Source organism: Megalobrama amblycephala, linkage group LG10 (genome assembly GCF_018812025.1).
Source record: "Megalobrama amblycephala isolate DHTTF-2021 linkage group LG10, ASM1881202v1, whole genome shotgun sequence".
Taxonomy (NCBI): Eukaryota; Metazoa; Chordata; class Actinopteri; order Cypriniformes; family Xenocyprididae; genus Megalobrama; species Megalobrama amblycephala.
This window is the reverse complement of record NC_063053.1, coordinates 22,802,016-22,822,572: the sequence shown is the minus strand read 5'-3', so window position 1 is coordinate 22,822,572 and position 20,557 is coordinate 22,802,016. Positions and strand designations below refer to the sequence as shown.

General features: G+C 37.2%; 2 protein-coding genes across 5 annotated transcripts in view; one reads left to right on the top strand and one right to left on the bottom strand.

Annotated features, from left to right (window-relative positions):
- Positions 1-1,213: 1,213 nt before the first annotated feature.
- On the bottom strand, positions 1,214-9,487 carry mkks (MKKS centrosomal shuttling protein). Its single transcript, XM_048205451.1, has 5 exons — positions 9,292-9,487; positions 7,761-8,746; positions 5,696-5,877; positions 4,009-4,119; positions 1,214-1,635 (listed from the first exon to the last, which is right to left on the bottom strand). Exons 2-5 carry the CDS (start codon positions 8,743-8,745, stop codon positions 1,222-1,224), a joined length of 1,692 nt encoding a protein of 563 aa, XP_048061408.1. The 5' UTR covers position 8,746; positions 9,292-9,487; the 3' UTR covers positions 1,214-1,221.
- A 137-nt stretch (positions 9,488-9,624) lies between these two features.
- The window catches only part of LOC125277158 (SLX4 interacting protein), a 54,587-nt gene continuing 43,654 nt past the window's right edge, over positions 9,625-20,557 (top strand). The window contains exons 1-4 of one of the 4 annotated variants that reach the window (XM_048205452.1): positions 9,625-9,882; positions 10,028-10,066; positions 19,769-19,858; positions 20,178-20,304. In XM_048205452.1, coding sequence (XP_048061409.1) covers positions 10,040-10,066; positions 19,769-19,858; positions 20,178-20,304 — 244 coding nt within the window. In that variant the 5' untranslated portion in view covers positions 9,625-9,882; positions 10,028-10,039. Of the gene's footprint in view, positions 9,883-10,003; positions 10,067-19,768; positions 19,859-20,177; positions 20,305-20,557 lie in introns of all 4 variants that reach the window. The other 3 variants (XM_048205453.1, XM_048205455.1, XM_048205456.1) reach the window with 3 other exon arrangements.

The window sequence follows — 20,557 nt, the reverse complement described above, 5'->3', positions numbered from 1 at the left end:
TTAATATAACTCCAACTGTGTTCAGCTGAAAGAAGAAAGTCATATACACCTAGGATGGCTTGATGTTGAGTAAATTATGGGATAACTATCATTTTTGAGTGAACTATCCCTTTAAGAGATACAATCAGTTTAGATTGAAAGGCTTTCAGGTTGACTTGCTGAAAACGTTACTGTAGCTATATCTAGACATGGTATCTATCTATCAGTGTTGGGAAGGTTACTTTGGTAATGTAATAGGTTACAGATTACAAGTTACCCTATTTAAAATGTAATAAGTAGTGTAACTATTTCAATTACTTTATTAATGTAATGTAACTGATTACATTTGAATACTTTTCTAAATTTCTAATGAATGTTTTCAACTGTTAATCATTTTTCAGACATTTAAATGGTTAACCACACAGTAGTACTCAACACTGATTACTGTCAGACTTTCAAAATCCTTCATCACTTGAATTAAGATTATAATAATTTAATTTTAAAGCTACATTTTAATCAGTTCACACAACTCATCTGAGTGATTAATTCACGAATTGGTCAGTTGACTCGCTAGTTCATCTTTTTTTTTTTTTTTTAAGAAATGCCTGATTTTAATGAACATAGAATCGTTGAGTGAAATGACAGTAAGAGCATTTGAAGTGATGCAAGAATTTGACTGGCAGGGCAAAAAGGTTCTTTAATAGCCAAATCAACAGCAGGAATGTTAACATACTGGAAAAGATCAAAGACTACACCTACTGCGGGGAATTACATGTACAAATAACACGCTCGTTGTTCTTTCTTACAATATATCTTTTCCTAGATTAGATAGTTCTATGTAGTAATTTAGCAGATGTTTTTTACTCTTGCAGTCAGTGTACTAATTACAGGAACATCACCCCTGCAGCTACCAAAGCACAATGGCAATGATTTAAGCAAGACCTTTTGCCACTCCTGTCAAATATGGGTGAATTGGGAAAATGTACCTACCATAACGTTAGCCTCATAGCATAATTGCCCAGATCATATTTCAAAGGCAGATATCACAATTTGGCCAAAAAATGACTTAGGCAATTATGCTATGAGGCTAACGATAAGTACTTCTTGAAACTTTATTTTGCTTAATTTAAAAGTTGTCATTATGACTGCAGGTTTAGCCGTTTAAATATTTGCATAAAGTGCATGTTATTGTGACACTCGCAGCATCAAATAAGAAATGAGACAACTCTCTGTGTTGATATATCAGTTGATATCCTTTATTATATATTTTACATCAAGAACAAAATTAGCCATCTCGACCGCCACATTTAAAGCATTGAGCTTGGCAGAAAACGAATCTAATATTCTGGGCTGATTGTTAGTGTTTTCCAAGAAAACAGGAGAGAAAGTGTGGCACGCTGTATTTAGTGGGGTCTTCTCCAGGTCAGATCTGTCTTCCACCAGGCCACAGCCACAGGTTTGCTTAGCACTGGTTTGGGAGTAGATATCTGGGACCCATCGGTGAGCATATGTCAGGTCAATGAGACAGTCTTGCCCATCATGCTCTAAGGAAAGAGCCACAGCATGCAGAGAGCTGCAGAATGCTTCGACTGCCATGAGGAACTCAGAGTGAGAGACGCCCAGAGCTGCAGCTGTTGTTGTGGCTGTGGACTGATTCTGTGAAGTAAAATGACAAAAAAAAAAAATCAAATATAGCAGCAAGCAGAAATTGCAGGGGTACACACCAATAGAGTGGTGCAGTGATGACGTTATGAGTGATGAGTGGTCTAGCTAATGTACTGTTAAATGTGGTTAAAGTTACCATCGTTTCTTACTGTATTCACGGAGACAAGAGCTGTTGTTATTTTCATTATTAAACACTTGCAGTCTGTATAATTCATAAACACAACTTCATTCTTTATAAATCTCTCCAACAGTGTAGCATTAGCCGTTAGCCACGGATCACAGCCTCAAATTCATTCAGAATCAAATGTAAACATCCAAATAAATACCATACTCACATAATCCGACGCATGCATGCAGCATGCATGACGAACATCTTGTAAAGATCCATTTTGAGGGTTATATTAGCTGTGTGAACTTTGTTTTTGCAATGATAGAGTCGAGAGCTCGAGAGGGGGCGGAGAGCGCGAGCAATTAAAGGGGCCGCAGCCTGAATCGACGTATTTCTAATTATGCCCCAAAATAGTCAGTTAAAAAAATTAATTAAAAAAAATCTATGGGGTATTTTGAGCTGCAACTTCACAGACACATTCAGGGGACACCTTAGACTTATATTACATCTTGTAAAAAAACGTTCGATGGCACCTTTAAAATTTCAGTACCGATACCGAAGTCAGTACTTTTGACAAGGTAAACATAAGTTGACGATACAATGTAAATTATACACACCTATATCAAAAACGTGAATTATGAAGCTGTTATGAAGCTGTGACATTAATTAAACTGGCATTTTCCAGTTTTATACGAACAGGTCGGAATATGATCATAGCCAATTTTTGTGAAGATTCATAAAACCTTGTCAAATCTTTTAACAGGGCTCCAGACTGCAACCAAATGGTAGCAGTTTGCGACCTTTTTTACTGCTGGTGCGACTAAATAGAGGTCTTTTTAAAGTGCTTCACACTTTTTCTTGCACTTCAAAGCTTGCTTGCTCTAAATATTATCCAATTTTAATGTTATTTTTAAAGGTACAATTTGTAAGATATTCGCAGTAAAATATCCAAAAACCTAGGCTAGTGTTATATATTTTGTCCAGCTAATTACTAACAATATCTCTAATGTTTTCAACTACTTGTAAATCATGAGAAAATTCCCATTCTAAACAGTGACACGGGGCAGTGCAGTCGCCTGTCAATGACGTCAGTTACCCTTTGTTACCGCCTTTACTGACGTAGAAACCACATGACAACAGTGTCGTGGACAAATGCGGAAGTAGTGTCTAGCGTCCAGCAAACCACTAGCTTGCTTCAAGCAGTTCCTTATTTATTTCTTGCACGTTTTATGGTGGATTGTGTTACTTATTTATGGAACATAATTACTGTTTACCATCTGCCGCTGGTTCTGTCGACAAGGGCAGCTCCCGTAAACGTAAGCGTACGGGCCAACCAAATGACCCAAGAACAGTTTGGGATAAGAGGAGAGAAAGAGCGAGGATCAATATCGGTGTTGCATTTTCTAGATGGAGAGAGCTTCGCGACAAACTTCACCCTGAAAGAGATGCCGATCTCGCTTGTGTTTTACTCGACAGGTGAGTTGTTTTGATTCGTATCTTTACAGAAAACGTATGCCATTATAACAATCAACACGATTAGTATTATGGGGCATACACGCCAAACGCGGGGCAAAGTGCCTCTAGACTCGAGCGAGGACGCGTCTGATCCATAGTCTGATCGCGTCTTTGCATTGATTTTGTATGTTATCTACTCGCGCAAATGTGTCTGTGAAGCTTCAGCTCAAAATACCCCATAGATTTTTTTAAATTAATTTTTTTAACTGCCTATTTTGGGGCATCATTAACAATGCACTGATTTACACTCGGCGCCGCCCCCTTAAATTGCGTGCTCCCTGCCACATGAGCTGTCGACTATATTACAGCGCATTTGCAAAGTTCACACAGCTAATATAACCCTCAAATGGATCTTTACAAGATGTTCGTCATGCATGCTGTATGCATGCTTCGAATTATGTGAGTAAAGTATTTATTTGGATAAATACTTTACTTTAAGTATTTATTTGGATAATACTTTTTTTTTTTTTTTTTTGCTCAAAAACAGTCCAACGATCCAACAAAAGCTGTAAGATGTGTCCATCCCAACCAAAAAAAAAAACACAAAAACAAAACAAAATTCAAAATGTTCAAAAATGTGGTGCTTGGCAAGTACAATAAATTTCACAGTTAATTCATAATTCACAGTCAATAAATGAATAACGCGTGAATCATTTCATAACATTCTGACTTAGTAATCAAGTAATCAATATTGCATAAATGCGACTGAATGTGATATGTAACTCAGAAGAACAGAATACCATGTGTGTGATGTGGGTGGCCAGCAGTGTCTCTGTGCAGCCTCCTCCAAGCAGGGCGTAGGGCTCCCTCAGAGTCAGTCGCAACACATGTTCTGCTCTCTGGCATGACATCTGTCCAATAAATGAAACAAATGTTCCATCATATGAGAGAAGTGAAAGAGGGAATTAATGCAATAAATTTGAATGAACAAATGTGAGTCCATTAAATCTGGAAAAAGTCATTTGGAAAATTGAAACTTAAAAATACAAAGACAAAATAAATAGCTTGGAGAACTAAGAGGGAAGAATGCACCCAAAATAAACCCAACAGAATGAGCTTGGAGACGGCAAACAGGCATTATTAATAGAGCGGGGCAATACACTGAACCTTCACAAAATATCTGTGATGATTTTACTGCTGATAAAATTACGTATCGTGAATATTGCAATTATTTTAATGCAGCTTTCATTTGGGCATTACGTTTCCTTAAGACTGCATCATTAGACTGGATCCTTTCTTGTCTCATGACTCCAGAGTATGAGAGCATTAAAAAATAGATGTTTTTAAACACATCTAAGACAGATGTTTTCATAAGCTTGATTTAATTTGGTGAATTATTGTGTGTATATAAATAATTGGTATAAAAGCTGTTATATTGGTGCATTTAAATGAAAATAATTAAAATGATTAAAGGTGCCCAAGAATGCTTTTTCACAAGATGTAATATAAGTCTAAGGTGTCTCCTGAATGTGTCTGTGAAGTTTCAGCTCAAAATACCCCATAGAGTTTTTTTAATTAATTTTTTTAACTGCCTATTTTGGGGCATCATTAACAATGCACTGATTTACACTCGGCGCCGCCCCCTTAAATCGCGTGCTCCCTGCCACATGAGCTGTCGACTATATTACAGCGCATTTACAAAGTTCACACAGCTAATATAACCCTCAAATGGATCTTTACAAGATGTTCGTCATGCATGCTGTATGCATGCTTCGAATTATGTGAGTAAAGTATTTATTTGGATGTTAAAGTTTTATTCTGAGTGAATGTGAGGCTGTCCTCCGTGGCTAACGGCTAATGCTACACTGTTGGAGAGATTTATAAAGAATGAAGTTGTGTTTATGAATTATACAGACTGCAAGTGTTTAAAAATGAAAATAGCGACGGCTCTTGTCTCCGTGAATACAGTAAGAAACGATGGTAACTTTAACCTCATTTAACAGTACATTAGCAACATGCTAACGAAACATTTAGAAAGACAATTTACAAATATCAGTAAAAATATCATGCTATCATGGATTATGTCAGTTATTATTGCTCCATCTGCCATTTTTCACTGTTGTTCTTGCTTACCTAGTCTGATGATTCGGCTGTGTGCAGCTCCAGACGTTAACTGGCTGCCCTTGTGTAATCCCTTTCATAATGTTGGGAACATGGGCTGGCATTATGCAAATATTGGGGCGTACACCCCGACTGTTACGTAACAGTCGGTGTTATGTTGAGATTCGCCTGTTCTTCAGAGGTCGTTTAAACAAATGAGATTTATATAAGAAGGAGGAAACAATGGGGTTTGAGACTCACTGTATGTCTTTTCCATGTACTGAACTCTTGTTATTTAACTATGCCAAGGTAAATTCAATTTTTGAATCTAGGGCACCTTTAAATGAACACATAAAATTCTTGACTTGTTCAACATATTCAACGAACCTTCAGTTCTTCCAGCATAGTTTCATTTCTATGGCAAAGTACCATGGTGCTAATTGCAGAATCTTTAAAAGGAAGAAGCTGGAGCAGCTGTCTAGATCCACATGAGTGGAAACAGAACCCTCTAACCAACCCGTAAGCTTCTGCCGGGACTGGAGAGCAAAGAGAAGCAACAGCCTGAGCACCTGAAATTAAAATAAAATGAAGCCTCTATGAATGTAGACTGACATTTCTTTTCAATACTATTGTTTTGCACAATGATGTTATATACAGTGTCCTCCACTAATATTGGCACCCTTTGTAAATATGAGCAAAGGCAGCTGTGAAAATAAATCTGCATTGTTTATCCTTTTGATCTTATATTAAAAATAAAAAACAAATCACAAAATTCTAACCTTTCATTTAAGTAAAACAATTGAAAGTGGGGAAAAAAAATCATTATGAAATCCAAATAAATACCATGTATTTCATGTTCATGATCACCCTGGTGTGCTAAAAAATGTAAATATGAATGAAAAAATACTTCAGAGATATTTTACTCTTAAGAATTTCTAGGGGTGCCAATAATTGTGGCCAATGTGTTTTGGAGAAAAACATTTATTTCATAATGTGAGTTTCCCCCCACTTTCAATTGTTTTACTTCAGTGAAATGTTATAATTTTGTGAATTTTTTGAATGAAAGATCAAATGGATAAACAATGCAGATTTATTTTCACAGCTGCCTTTGCTCATATTTACTATTTACTAAATTTAGTGGCGAACACTGTATTATAACCAGTGTTTGGTGTAACTTATTAATTAATTACTGTAATTTAACTGCTTTTTCTCTTAATTTTTCTGTAATTTAATTACATTTACTTCTGATGTATTAAATACAGTGCAGCAGAACAATTCTATATAAAACAATAGTGGATTTAACATCAATGTTTAACGTCTAATGATAAAATGCAACCTTCTCCCTTTAAATACTTTAGTCAGTTCAAAAATAATATATGCAATTTTATATTATTTATTTGAAAGAATTAAAAGAGCAGTTTCACATCTATCCTTGTATTGTTAAATGGTCGAGGTTGATATGGGATTTAGAAAGTAATCAATAATAAGAATTGCACCACTTGTAAAAGAGAAAAATTAGTACAGTAATCTAATTACACTGGTGAAGATGTAATTAGTAACTAGTAATTATAATTTTTTTTTTTAGAGTAACTTACCCAACACTGTAACCAATAAATGAATCAAAGGTGGCATGGCTTTAAATAATAACAATCATAAGTAAATACATACACTAATGTTAAAAAGTTTGGGATCAACAAAAAATACATTAAAAACAGTAATACTGTGAAATATTATTACAATTTTAAATAGCTATTTTCTATTTTATTATATTTTGAAAATGTAATTTATTCCTGTAATGTCAATGTTGAATTTTCAGCATCATTACTCCAGTTTTCACTGTCACATGATCTTTCAGAAATCATTCTACTATGCTGCTCAAGAAACATTTATTATTATTATCATTAATTATTATATATTTATTATTATTATTAATGTTGAAAACAGTTGTGCTGCTTAATTTTTTTTTTAAAACCGTGATACATTTTTTTCAGGATTAAAGTTCAAAAGAACAGCATTTATTTGAAATAGAAATATTTTTAACATATTTTTCTGTCTGTCACTTTTGATCAATTTAATGTGTCTTTGCTGTACAGAAGTATTAATTAAAAAAAGAAGAAGAAGAAGAAGAAAAAATCTTTTGGACCCAAACTTTTGAATGGTACAGTAGTTTTTGCCTGACCCCAAACCAAATTTTTCACCATTTTCATTTTTATAAATATAATTTATAATATAATATGTATGAAATGTTGAAATTGTGTGTATTATCTTAGGAAATTAGTTTTAAAATACGATTTTTAATATGTATTTAAATGTATATTATATATTTTAATAAAAATGTTTTGTTGAATATTAAGTTTATTTACAATAAAATATACAGTCAGAGCTGGAAAGTCAGAAGACTGTATTAAACAACTTGGAAAACATCTATAAATTCAACTTCAATAATATCTACCTGTTATCTGGATAAACGGCTCCATCAGGGCAAGTCCAAGCCTCTCTATCACCACCACTCCATGTTCCCTCAAGTAGTGCTGAAGGACTGGATGTACTACTTTCTGACAAGCAAATAAGTTCACTTTGTCTTTAACAACGTGTTCCCCAAGCTTCAGGAGCTGCTGAAGGAGATCAAGCTCTGGGTCCACTCCCGTATGGATCTCCAAAGTTACATCTCCAACCTCAGAGATATCACCTGACAGTGATACATTGAAAAGCACCACTTTAAATGGACCAGATCCCAGTCTCTTAAGATCTGCAGGCTGAAGCATCTCAGGCACATCCACCAGCAGTCCAGGGAAAACAGAAGAATCGCTCACCGACTGGCCCTCAATGCCGATGGTAACCGTGCTTCCGAAGTAGCTCACACCAGGAGAGTTGCAAGGGATTGAATACAGAAAGGCCTGTGCGATCAGTGAACTGATGTGCTGTGTCTCCCTGCTATTCAACATGCAGGCTGGTTTGCTGGTGATCATGCTGTGGGCCAGTGCGACGAGTGAATCACAGCTGCTGAAGTCTACTGAGACCTTACAACCACAAGAGTCTCCTTTTAGATACATGTTGCATTCTTCCACAAGGCGTTTGTATGACTTGGCTGCTGCGACTGTCCTGAGGTTATATTTTTGAGTATTTTCAATAAGTCTTAGCATGAAAATCCCCATAAACAGCCCACAGTCACTGTATCGTGCGGTGTGATGTTGAACAGAAGTTGAGATCAGTTTGAGAAGCGGCTCAGACATATCTACTCGTTTGAGCAGCGCTGTAGAGGTTGAGGTGGTCAAGACGTGGCCCCCAACATTGTTGTGTATTTGTTTCAGTCTGCCAGTAGGTCCATAGGCAGTACTGAGTATATTTCTCATTAGAGCGATCTTTTGGCAGATGCCACTGTTGGAAAGTGGTTCATATGTGCACACAGCAGGTTTCTTCTTACAAATGCGAGACATACTGTGGTTTCATTTAGAGAAATTCACTGAAGGTTATTGATACAGGTCAGTTACTTTGCAGTAACACTCAGAAATAAACAGATTGCATGCTAAATTATGATTTTATGTAATGATTAATCAATATTGTAGTAGCATAACATCTTTGTTTTAAATTAACATCAAGATTTTAGGTTAACATGAATATTAATGTATAAATGAAAGTGTATATGTAAGGTCCTATAAGTGGTCACAGTTACTCTTATCTTTTCCACCTAATAGTTCATTTTAAATGACCCTATGGCGTGACTAATTCTTTTTCTATAAGTATAATCCATGTAGTAAATTAATATGAGGTCATAAAAACTGCTTACGTGATAATTATAAAACAATTAGTCAGATGCTGTTTTGGAGTTAAGCAAGTGTTTCACGTCGACAACTTATTAACATAACACTAAACATTATCAAACTAAAATTAACGTAGATATGGAATTATAGAATTTATTATAGATTTGTATTCAAAACAAACGCAATAGCTGATGAAATTTACATTGCAAGGCTCGTACATACCTCAAATTTAAGCTTATTGTTCAACTAACTAAACACATAAGAAAGAAAAACCAAACCAACCGTACGACAAAAGCTAAGCGGATTGTGTTTACATCTTACACATGCTCTCATGTGGTAGCCAAAACATGCCAGTTAAAAAGTATTTAACAACAGAAGCCAATAAAACAACAATTGACTTTCACATCGCCAACATTACACATTAAACGCGGAACTATAATTTTATTAAGATATATAACATCATATCGTATTTCGCAAGTTACGAATATAGATCATGACTGTTCGGCAAAATATGTAGCCTCCTATATCCGACTGCGTCTCTATGACAACTGCACGCGCTGGGGTCCTAACATGACAGGGCAAGTTTCAAACTATCGGCGGGAGAAACTGTTTCAAGCTTCTTTCATTATTTTATCGTTTTTTTTTTTGTGTGACTAATTTTAATTACAAATATTAATTTTATATTCCCAGTTATATCTAAGCATCCCAGAATATCATAAGAAAAGTATGTGAGCGCTATTTTATCAACAATCCTGCTTTGTGTTTTGATTTGGGCTTTTCTTCAGCTGCACCAACTGCTTCTGTCACAAACACGTGAGTATTTCACTCCGCTGATCTGGGTTTCGACACTGTATATTCTTAGCAACAAAAATGATTTAAGCTTCTCTATGTGAAGATTCTGACCAGTTTCTTTGTTGTCTTTTTTGTTGTTCAGCACTTTCTCTTTGAATCTTTGCAGTGTTTCATCAGAATGCAGTCCTCTAAATTTGTGGTCAAGGTATGTAAACGTCTTTATTTTTATCTCTGGTCATTGCTGTAGTATTTTGTGTTAATATTATTATTTTTAGTGTGATTAAATGGGTAATTAAATGCCCATTTCCGCCACATAAGAAAAATGTATGCTTTAGTAAATCAGAATTATGACAAAATTTTTAGCCTATGCTATAATTTTGCCATTTATCTAATCATTTTCGACTTTTATATAATTGTCTTTTTGTCATCATTTCGAATTTTTATATCATAATTATGTCATAATGGCTTATGTCATAATTTCAACTTTTATGTCATAACTATGACTTTTATGTAATTAATTTGACTTTTTATTTCATTGACTTAAAATGTCGACCTTTTATGTCAAAATTATGACTTAGCATATCATACTTTCGACTTTTTATATCATAATAGTGACTTTTTGTGTCTCAATTATAATTATGATTTTTTTTTTCTTATGTGACGGAAATGGGCTTCCATACATTGTAGTAAACCTCGACGTTGTGTTATAAGAAAGAAACCTAAAGAGAAGTATCCAGACTATTTTAAGAGCCGTTGAAAAAATCTAACTGTACTTAATTTTCTAAACGCTAGAGGGGGTAGTCGCCTCAGCAAATGAGTGCTTATCAGCATGCAGCTGTCTGAATGTATTCATTATGTTGCTTACAGAACAACTCCCATTTTTTTCATGTTCTCTGTGTGTGCTCATTACGTGTTTGGCTTGCATTTTGTTACAAACCATGCAAAAAAAAAAAAAAAAAAATTCCGTCATAGCGTTACGCTGTATTATATATCCCATACCACCCCAGTCACTTTCTTTCACATCATGCATAATCATTCATGTATCCATCCAGCTGAATGTCTGTGTTTCTCAGCAGCACAGATCACGCTGAACCGGCCCTGTCTGTTCATCCTCAGGCCAGATGAATGTCAATGAATGTCAGTGCTAATGCATGTCAGATGTTTCTATTAAGCGCTAGAAAAGCCCTGGGTCTCTTTCTTTGTTGATGTTTCATATAGTAAAGGCTTTAACTCTAGTTCCTGGACGCTGCTGTGGATCACACACATCCGTGTTTAGTGCCAGACTTTGGCTGCCTGCATATTTCTCTCTTTCTGTCTTTCTCACTCATCATCTCTCCCGTCTTTCTGTTTTTCATTGTGGGAGAGCACCACTCACCAACTTCACCCTCCCAGTCTGCACATAATGATACTGTTATATATATGTTGCTCTCCCTGAGAAAGGAACTGTCATGCCCGACACTGTGACCACAGGGAGACATTTAAAACAGGGAGGCAAACAATACCATCGGCTGGCCCAGTTCTCAGCTGAACTCTTGTAGGGGAGCATAAGACCTATGTCAAGATATTAAAATACTTTATTCTTTTCTATCCCAGCTGAAAAGGATAGTCCTCAAAATGAAAGTCATTAGCCCTATTTGGATGGTAATTGTTTCTCACATGGACGTTTGTAAAAAAAATACATTTGCATGGCACCTCAGTGATAAAACTCATGCATTTAGATGGAGTGAGTTTTGTGATCTACAAACCCGGAAACATGCTGCTCACGTGGCCGCATGATTGTCTGCTCTAAATAAAATGTCATATGCTTGAAATAATATGAATAAATTATAATATTTAATTTAATAATAGGAAAATAATATCCTTTTTACTATGTGATTATTTAAATCTCCTGTTTAAAAATAGGACGATAGATGCACTATAGTTGAAATGGATTTCTGTCTTGCATTTTATCTAAAAAAATATGGCTTATTAGCTTGAATAAGTTAATGCAGCCTCTTATTTACATGAGGTAAACATAAAGCTGCTTGGTTTATATTTTTAATGTATATAATTATATGCTAATACATTAAACGCTGTATTGCTGAAATGGCCCATTTCAAATGTTTACATGCTTTTTTCCCCTCTTTCTCCTTTTGCTGAGGTGGGGCGGTGATAAAATATTGTTCTTGTAAATACTTCCCAGCATTTTAGTAATAAAAGTGTACATATTTAAAATGCATGCAAATTACAGTGATTATTAAGTTATTTTAGAGTGTTCCACAGCGGTCAAAAAGGATTCAAACGGTGAATTTTGAATTGATTTCCTCTTGTAAACTCAGAGATGTGGATTTGAATGGGAATTAAATTACTTCACGACCTTGGTGTTTGTCAAAAAAACAGTAGGTAATTCGGCCGGGGATTTTTACGCAGGTGGTGGGAGAAAAACTCTGACATTCTGGATTCAGACGGCAATAAAATCACAGACCAGCCCCTGTGAATGCTGAAAATACCTTACGTCCCCATGGGAAACAATTACTGTCCGTATAGGGCTATTGTATGCATAAAAAAGGTCATACAAGTTTGGAATGACATAAGAGTAAGTAAATGATGACAAAATGTCATTCTTGGGTGAACTATCCCTTTAAGAAAACTATAAGTACAAAAATCTGTAGAAAATCAGAAAAGGTACTGTTAATTTTCTGGTAGGACATTACCTGGTAAGTTTGCGGACATGTTCTTTTACCCTAAAACACAACACAATGCTGTGCGTAATTCCTTCATATTACCACTGTACATTGTGCCCTACTTTTACAGACTTTTCTGAGTGTAAGTCATTCGTGGATTGATTGTAGATTGTTTGAACATCCCGACCAGCCTGACACAGCAAAATTAAGTTGGATGTCATGTTTCCACTGTGCAGTGCAGTTCTTGTAGGCAATGAGATACTCCCACGTAAGTTGACTCATGCTTCAAGTCGAGGCCCTGACTTTTTCCTTAACGCCTCAGAAGACACTGAATATTTACACAAGACCTGCCACAGCACTCTGCTGTTTTACCCATCTGGTGCAGGAGATGATGGGAGATTGTGATTCTTTGTTTTTGAGTATGATCGTTAAGTGCTGGGTAGTATGACAGATGTCTTGGCTCTGGTTTATGTGCTAGGTTGACTTCCCTGGTAGATACGGACCACACACTTGGACCTCCAAGCATCCTGTTACTGTCATCGGATCAAGGAAATATGTTGTAATTGAAACGCGGAGGGAAAAATGGGATGGATGCAGCTTAACAGACATGGGAGGATGTAATAGGATACTAATCATGTCATTTTTAGAAAATGTCCAAAATATATTTCAGTTATTTATTACTGCAGATGTTTAGATTCACCAGCTTAATGTTGGTAGTTTAGCAGTATTTATGATAAAAACCACAGTGTAAGGAAGTGGAGGAATGTTTTTTTGTTTGTTTGTTTGTTTGTTTCTGATACTTCCTTTTTACTAGAATTCTTGGGATCTTTCTGATATTGTTCCATTGTTTGTAGAGCTTTACCAGGTGATATTCTTGCCTGTTCTTGCTGTAGGAATTTTGCTTCTGGGTTGTGTCCTTGCTTATGAAAAAAAAACAGAACTCCATTCAGGTGTGCTAACATCCAGAGATTAACTCACAGAACACAGAGCTAACTCACAGAGTTCATAGAAATAAAGGCTAGCTTAGTCATAATCACATTGATTTATTAGTGGTTTGTGTTAAGGTTTTCAAATCCCCTGACCCTAAGCAGGGGCTCCAGACTAAAAAATGATTAGGGACTTTTGGCTCCTTGTAATAATTTTTTTTTGTTTTTTTTTTTTGTTTTGTTTTTTAAAGCTTTAATTAAACAAATAGCTATTTTGGTTGAAAAAATACAGAATTGCTCAAAAAAAAAAAAAAAAAAAAAAAAAAAAAAAAAAAAAATATATATATATATATATATATATATATATATATATATATATATATATATATATATATATTAGGGCTGCACGATTAATCGCATGCTATTCTCACGCGCATTTCGTCAGTAAAGCCGGTTCCCTGATTACCGCTAAATCGCCATCACCTGCTTTCAAATGAAGCGGCATTTAATAGACAGAGCCGTAGGTCACTGAAAAGCCACGCAATATCGCGTTCATATCGCAGATGAATCGCCTGCGATAATGAACGCGATATTGCGTGGCTTGTCCGTGAACTACGGCTCCGTCTATTAAAAGGCGCTCCGTTTAAAAACAGGTGATGGCGATTTAGCGGTAATCAGGGAACCGGCTTTACTGACGAAATGCGCGTGAGAATAGCATGCGATTAATCGTGCAGCCCTAATATATATATATATATATATATATATATATATATATATATATATATATATATATATATATATATATATATATATATATATATATATTATTATTATTATTATTATTATTATTATTATTATAATATATATATATATTTTTTTTTTTTTCAATCCCATGATTCAGTGAGCATGTCAGTTTTGAACTCAGTAATGCCTCTGAACAATTTACTGGCTGAGTGAGTTTTCAAAATAGTTTTTTATAAAAATAAAATGTAAAGAGTCTTATAAAAAATAGTTTGAAAATAGTTAGTAAGAGCCATTTGTTCATGAACTGGGCATCACATCTCATACTGTGTTCATTGTTGCATGGAGCAAACACCAGCACATAATCTAAAGATATAAATATAGAACACCACCACTGAAATATGACAAAACCTATGTTTTTAGATTATTTTTTTCCTGTAACACTGTAAAAATGTTTGTAATTTTTACAGGAAAAATTATTTGATAAACTGTAAGTTACATTACCATATACGATCACATTATATGTAATTTTACTGTAAAATACTGCAAAATTTCTGTTTTTTCCAAGTAAAAACTATGAATTACCAATAATTTACAGTGGAAAAATGTGAAAAGACATTCCCTGCATTCATATAGGCTTAAATAATTTTGTTTTCTTCTTATTTTTGTGATCAGTAATGACCTTTACGGTGTTTTATTTTATTTGTGTTAGTTAATTGCATTATTTTAGTGTAATGTGTTTTACCTTGATGGTGCACTGAATTTTTTACAGTGAATTTCAGGCAACCACAGCTGCCTTTTTTACTGTAAATTTTAACAGGATTTTTTTTTGTGTAGATTTTACATTATTTAGTCACGTTTTGACCATTTTAGTTGCAGTAGAGCCTTGCTATATTTAAAAACTTTGGCACATATCAAATCTGATGCGGGATGAGTTTTGCTGCAGATTTGAGTGAATCGTTTAGCTTATTGAAGAGAGATGTGCTGTTATGTCAAATGCCATAGACCTTCATTGAAGGAGGGACCTGAACCATATGTACAGATCAGAATAGAGCTGAAGGTGGACAATTTTTTTTTTACTTGAGCCAGTAAGAAACCACCACAGAACACCTTAGCAACTGCAGCCTGGCAGCCACCCAGATCACACTAGCATCCAAAAGATTTTGCATGCAAAAATCTAGTTTAAATCTAGTTAAACTTGTTTGTGTCTCATGGCTCTCTTCCTTACAACGCAATTGTTAACCCTCTTGAAGGAACACCAGGTGACTCACGCCATACAAAAAAAATCAGCAAGTCAAGACCAAATATTTAAACTTTTAACAGGCAACACCCATAGATCTAAAGAGTTCCCTTAGGCTCCGGAGTCTGTTCGTCGACCTGCGACGCTCTTGCAAAGACAAAGACGGAGCTAGACAGAGGGGGGAGTTTTATTGAGTGAGACTGCTTCTGCTGCCCTCTGTCTCTTATTCTCGCTTTCTCTCTCCCAGCATAAACATCTGTGGCTGGTTAATGTTAGCCCTGGAGCTAAGTGCAGAGAAAGGGGGTCTGGTTCTCACAGCAGCGATAGCAGTGGTAAAAGGGCAGGGATGTGTGGTGGCGAACAGGCAACTGCTGCACAAACGCTTCTGGGCCGACTGCCCGACACTAATCAGAGAGTGAGGGCAGGAGAAAACTCAGTTAGGGAGGGTGAAACTGATAAGAGAAGGTAACAAGGGAGCATCTTGGGAACTGCAAGTGATGCAGAGCAGAGCCAGAAGTGCAAAAAGCCGAAAGCGACCCAGTATGCCTCATGTATTTTCTTAGCGATTGGGAGTAGAAAATAGCACAGCTTAGCCGTGGACTTCGGTTAGAACGGCAGGGACTGATTTGGTATTGTTCTGTTTTATTGTTTGTTTGGTTTTAGGCCTTTTGTAGTGTTTTTTTTGGCAGGTCATGCTGATCTGATAAAGAGTGAAAGGTAAGAACGAGTTTAATCAGGAGGTTATTGACCTACAGAAAGCCTCAGGTGTATTCAACGAGGATCAACAAAAAAAAAGGATGTAGAAAAAGAAAAAGAAGCTGGTCTTTTACCTTGTATGATCATATCTGCGAAAGATTTCCTGAAGACAGCATCATTCTTCCTCTAGAATGTGACATAGAGCTGTCAAGACTTTCATTGCACAACAGTGAAGGATTTGTTAAAACCATTGCAGGTGTTTAACATAAGTGGACTAATAAATCACACATGGATGAAAAATAAACCAGCACATAAAAAAGTTACTCGGCAAACAAAAGAAACTCTGCAAACAAACCTAGATTACATTTCAGAGAATATGAATGTATCTGCCAAGGGATTGTTTAACAGAGGTTGTGTAGCGGGCTAGCGGCTTAGGTCAGAGATCACCTCTCGGTTCAGCTGTTTTCTAGCAGATTTTTCCCCCTGAAAGGCTTTTCTGTAAGACATTCAACAAAACCGTTGCAAAAGTAGCTGTTGCAAAACGTATGTTTTAATACCATTCTCTGCAAATACAGCCAATGATTTTCTTGTTTACTGGCATAACAGAAGACATTGGATGGCAGTTTTGAACTATTTTTAGATTTCTCACAAAAATGAATTCAAATCTGTAGAGGTCTTTTATTTAGAATGCAAAATTGTTGTTGTTAAATGTGCAAAAGCTCTCAATTGCCCTGTTTCCACCTGGTATAAAGATGTGTTTTGGTCGGTCGGATCTCAAGTGGATGAGAGAGACACATACCTGTCTACACCTGGTGTTTTAATCTGTCTCTTTTGTCCACTTTCGACCACTTCTGTCCTGATTTCTTCAAGGGGAGGGTCAATGGGTGGGTAAATGTATGGGCTTCTTCAGAAGTTATGATTTAATATGTGAAATAACCGCACGCAATTTGCGTGACAGGAGACAACGGGAAAACGTACAGAGAGCATCTTTTGTTTCTGCTCTGACAGCCGCGAGATCAAGTGTTTGTTAGAAAACATTGGGCTTAATACGTTTTTCGCCTTCACACCAAACTTACGGCTTCAGCCGGCAAAGTTTAAATCCTGTCTGGTTAGTGTGCTTCCCATAATGTTTATTGTGTCAGAAGGTGGTCTTTAGCGAAAATGCATTTTTGACTACCTCTGGAAGTGGTTGAAACTGGACAAGCTCAAAACGTTTTACACCCCATTTACACCTATATTTAGCGTCGTCCACTTGTGATCGGATCGACCAAAACGCATCTTAATACCAGGTGTAAACAGGACCTATCTTATTCTTCCATCCAGTCAAACAGGTGTCTTCCACTGCCCCCTTTAAAAGGATAGTTCATCCACAAATGAAAATCCTGTCATCATTTACTCACTTTCTTCTGTTTCAACTGATTTTTTCCCCTTGCAATGAAAGTCATTGTGGTCTAAAACAAAAACGTTTCTCAAAATATCTTCTTTTGTGCTCCATAGAAGGAAGAAATGCATGCAAATTTGAAACGTGAGGGTTGATGTAAATCATGATATGATTTTCAGTTTTGGGAGAACTATCTCATTAGTTCCAATGGCACTAATCCTTCATGAACCAAACCTCATTGTTCTTTCCAATCACTGTATGTCAAATAGACTCAACTGCACATTTAAATACAGACCCCCATATTAGGCAAATCCATTTTACTGTTTCTCTCTGTCCCACAGTCACACAGGGCCTGGAAATGCCAAGCGAACATGCCTCTCAAACACTGGGAACATTCCTAAAGTCTTCTGTAATGGCATATTTCAGATTTCGAAAGGAAAGTGTAGAAAAACAGAACAGCATGCGATAGTGTGGCGGGTCCAGAGGCAGTGTAAAAAGACACATTATGGGATCATCGAAGCCAAGCTCCTTTTCACCGCCTGATTGACAGTTCCTGTCTATCCCCTCCGCTGCTTTCCCACGCCACGGTAATTGTGGAAGGCAGTCAGCCGAAACCACTGGTCAGTTGCAGAATGGTCACAGCACAAAGACGTGAGGAGAAAGCCGCCCAGTGTTTTCTAAAGGATCTGCTGTTGTCCACGTACACACATACATAAGGATGCCTCTGTTTCTTCTTTTAGCTCTTGTCTCCACTTGCCCACAAAGGATTAACTCTTTCTTTGCCTCAAACGCCACATCAGATGAGATTTATCATGGATTTTGGAATGAATGTATCTGTAAGGATCTCAATGAAACAAAAACAACCTTGACACAGATCCTAACAGAGTTGTCTCATAATATGTCACCACCTATATATAGCTGCTTATCTTTAAAAAATACACTTCCATAGTCTCACACAAGGGGGCAGCCTGTCCCTCAAGTTCAACACAGCCACCACCAAGCTAACCCTCATGTACACAAAGCAGCAATTAGAGGAAAATATGCTTTCATGTCAAAAACAAAGCTATTTGGCAGCACGATTTGGCCTGTCTGTGTGCTAATAATGTGCCGTAATCCTGCTTGACTGGAGATGAATTCAGAGGTTAGAAGCCAAACGAGAATGCTGGAGACGTTTTATTTACTCAGTCGCTGTAGATTCCTCCGGTATGGGGAGGCATAAATCATTGCTTATGTGACGAGCGAGAAAGAGACAGAGATGTAAAGAGGGAGAGAAAACGAGTGTAGCCAGAGAGCGGTGCTGAACAATGGGCTTTACCCAACACACCCTTCTAATTCACTTTATCACGTCATCCTTTCCCAGCTGGCCTCGGAGAAACATGGACCTAGAGCATTACCGCCTGGCCCAAGCCACTTTAGCTCTTCTCCAGGGCCCACTAAAACACCCTCGCTCATTCGTGTTCTATCAGGATTTTATCAGGCACTCTGGAAGTGCTCTAGAATGTGTTCTGGACTGTGTCTTGAAAAGGGGAATTTCTTCCTGTCTGCTCCCCTCTGATGTCATCAGCTCTTTCCCCCCTCAGTCTATCAAGCTTGTGTCCCCGCGGCATCAATGCGGCCGCATCTAGCTTTGAGCTCAGGTGTTGACATGCTTCAGCGCCGGCTCCTCTCCATCCTCTTGCGGGTGGTCCGGGAAAGGCCTGTGTGAGCGGACCGGAGCACAGTGACGGGCTCGCTCTTGTGCTCATGTGTAAAACATAATCAGGCCAGTGTGGAGTGGAGATGTAACAAGTGCTTAAACGGCCACGACGGCTCTGGCTCTCCTACTCTGCCATGACTTATTGTCCCTGACGTGCTGACGCAGCGCTCCAAGAATTCCACTCTTCGGATGAAATTCTGCAGCCTCCCTGAATCTGGCCCTCTTCTCGTCACATTTCCATAAACTAACAGGTTAGCGAGGTCGTCCTTTAGCAAAGCCTGCAAATCTTTTGCTGTGTCAGTTCTCCGTACGTCTTTGGTTTTAACACCATCGTCTGTGAGATCAAGTGTATCTGGTTACTGACATGATGCTAATGAGGTGCGTTTACAAAGCTTGTAAAACCGGTGGGAAGAGAGGGGGGGAAGCAGATGCACAAAGACAAGAGGAAGAGGATGGTGTGACTTGCCTTCAGCTATGGATTTGAAGGTGTCATTTAATCAGCTCAGTGATGACTTCTTTTTGTTGTATTTAAGACCCCCATCTTTTTTTCTTTCTCTCTCAAAGTGTGGGAAATTCGCCGTGCTAGTGGATCTTCACATACTACCCTTAGGCAGCCAAGACAATGCCAGCTGGTTCTCTCTAGAGCACAGGAAGGTACGGGAATTAGGGTGTGTTTCTGTTTGTTTGTGTGTGTCCTCTTATACTTCAATAGACTGATACTGCAGAAATCTGGAATTTGGATGTACTCTTGTGGATCCCTCCCCCATCCTCCTCCTGCCTTTATAAGATATATGTTTTTATTGGCCCACACAGCCGAAAGGCTTTGAATGATTTTCCCTCCCAGGTTTAACTCTACATGCAGCACTTCTAGTTAAATGTGAGCTCCATATAAAAGTATGTCACCTTGGGAGGTTTGTCTTTGTTTTCAAGATTGCATATATGTATGCAAACTCTTATGTGTTTGTATTCACAGGAAGTCGGCTCTCTGATAAGAGATGCATTAGAGCCGAGGGTGAGGCAGTTTCAAGAGGCCAAATACCAGAAGATCCAGCCCAAACCGAGGAAGGATTTCACCCTGACTGCCCCGCTTTGTCTTGAAGGTACGGAACACATGCGCTCTGTTCCAAAACGCCCAAAATCACATACTGTCTAGTAGGTACTTACTTTGCGACCATTAAAAAAGTGTTCTATATAGTATGAAAATGGGTAACATGATTGAAATTCGGATGTACTTTATCCGTCAATTATATAGTACATCATGTAATGTGACCTATCATTGTCAGTTGTGTTGCTTCACTGCTATTCACAACTGCTCTTTTTAACCCCCCGGAGCTGTGTTGAGTATGTTTATGA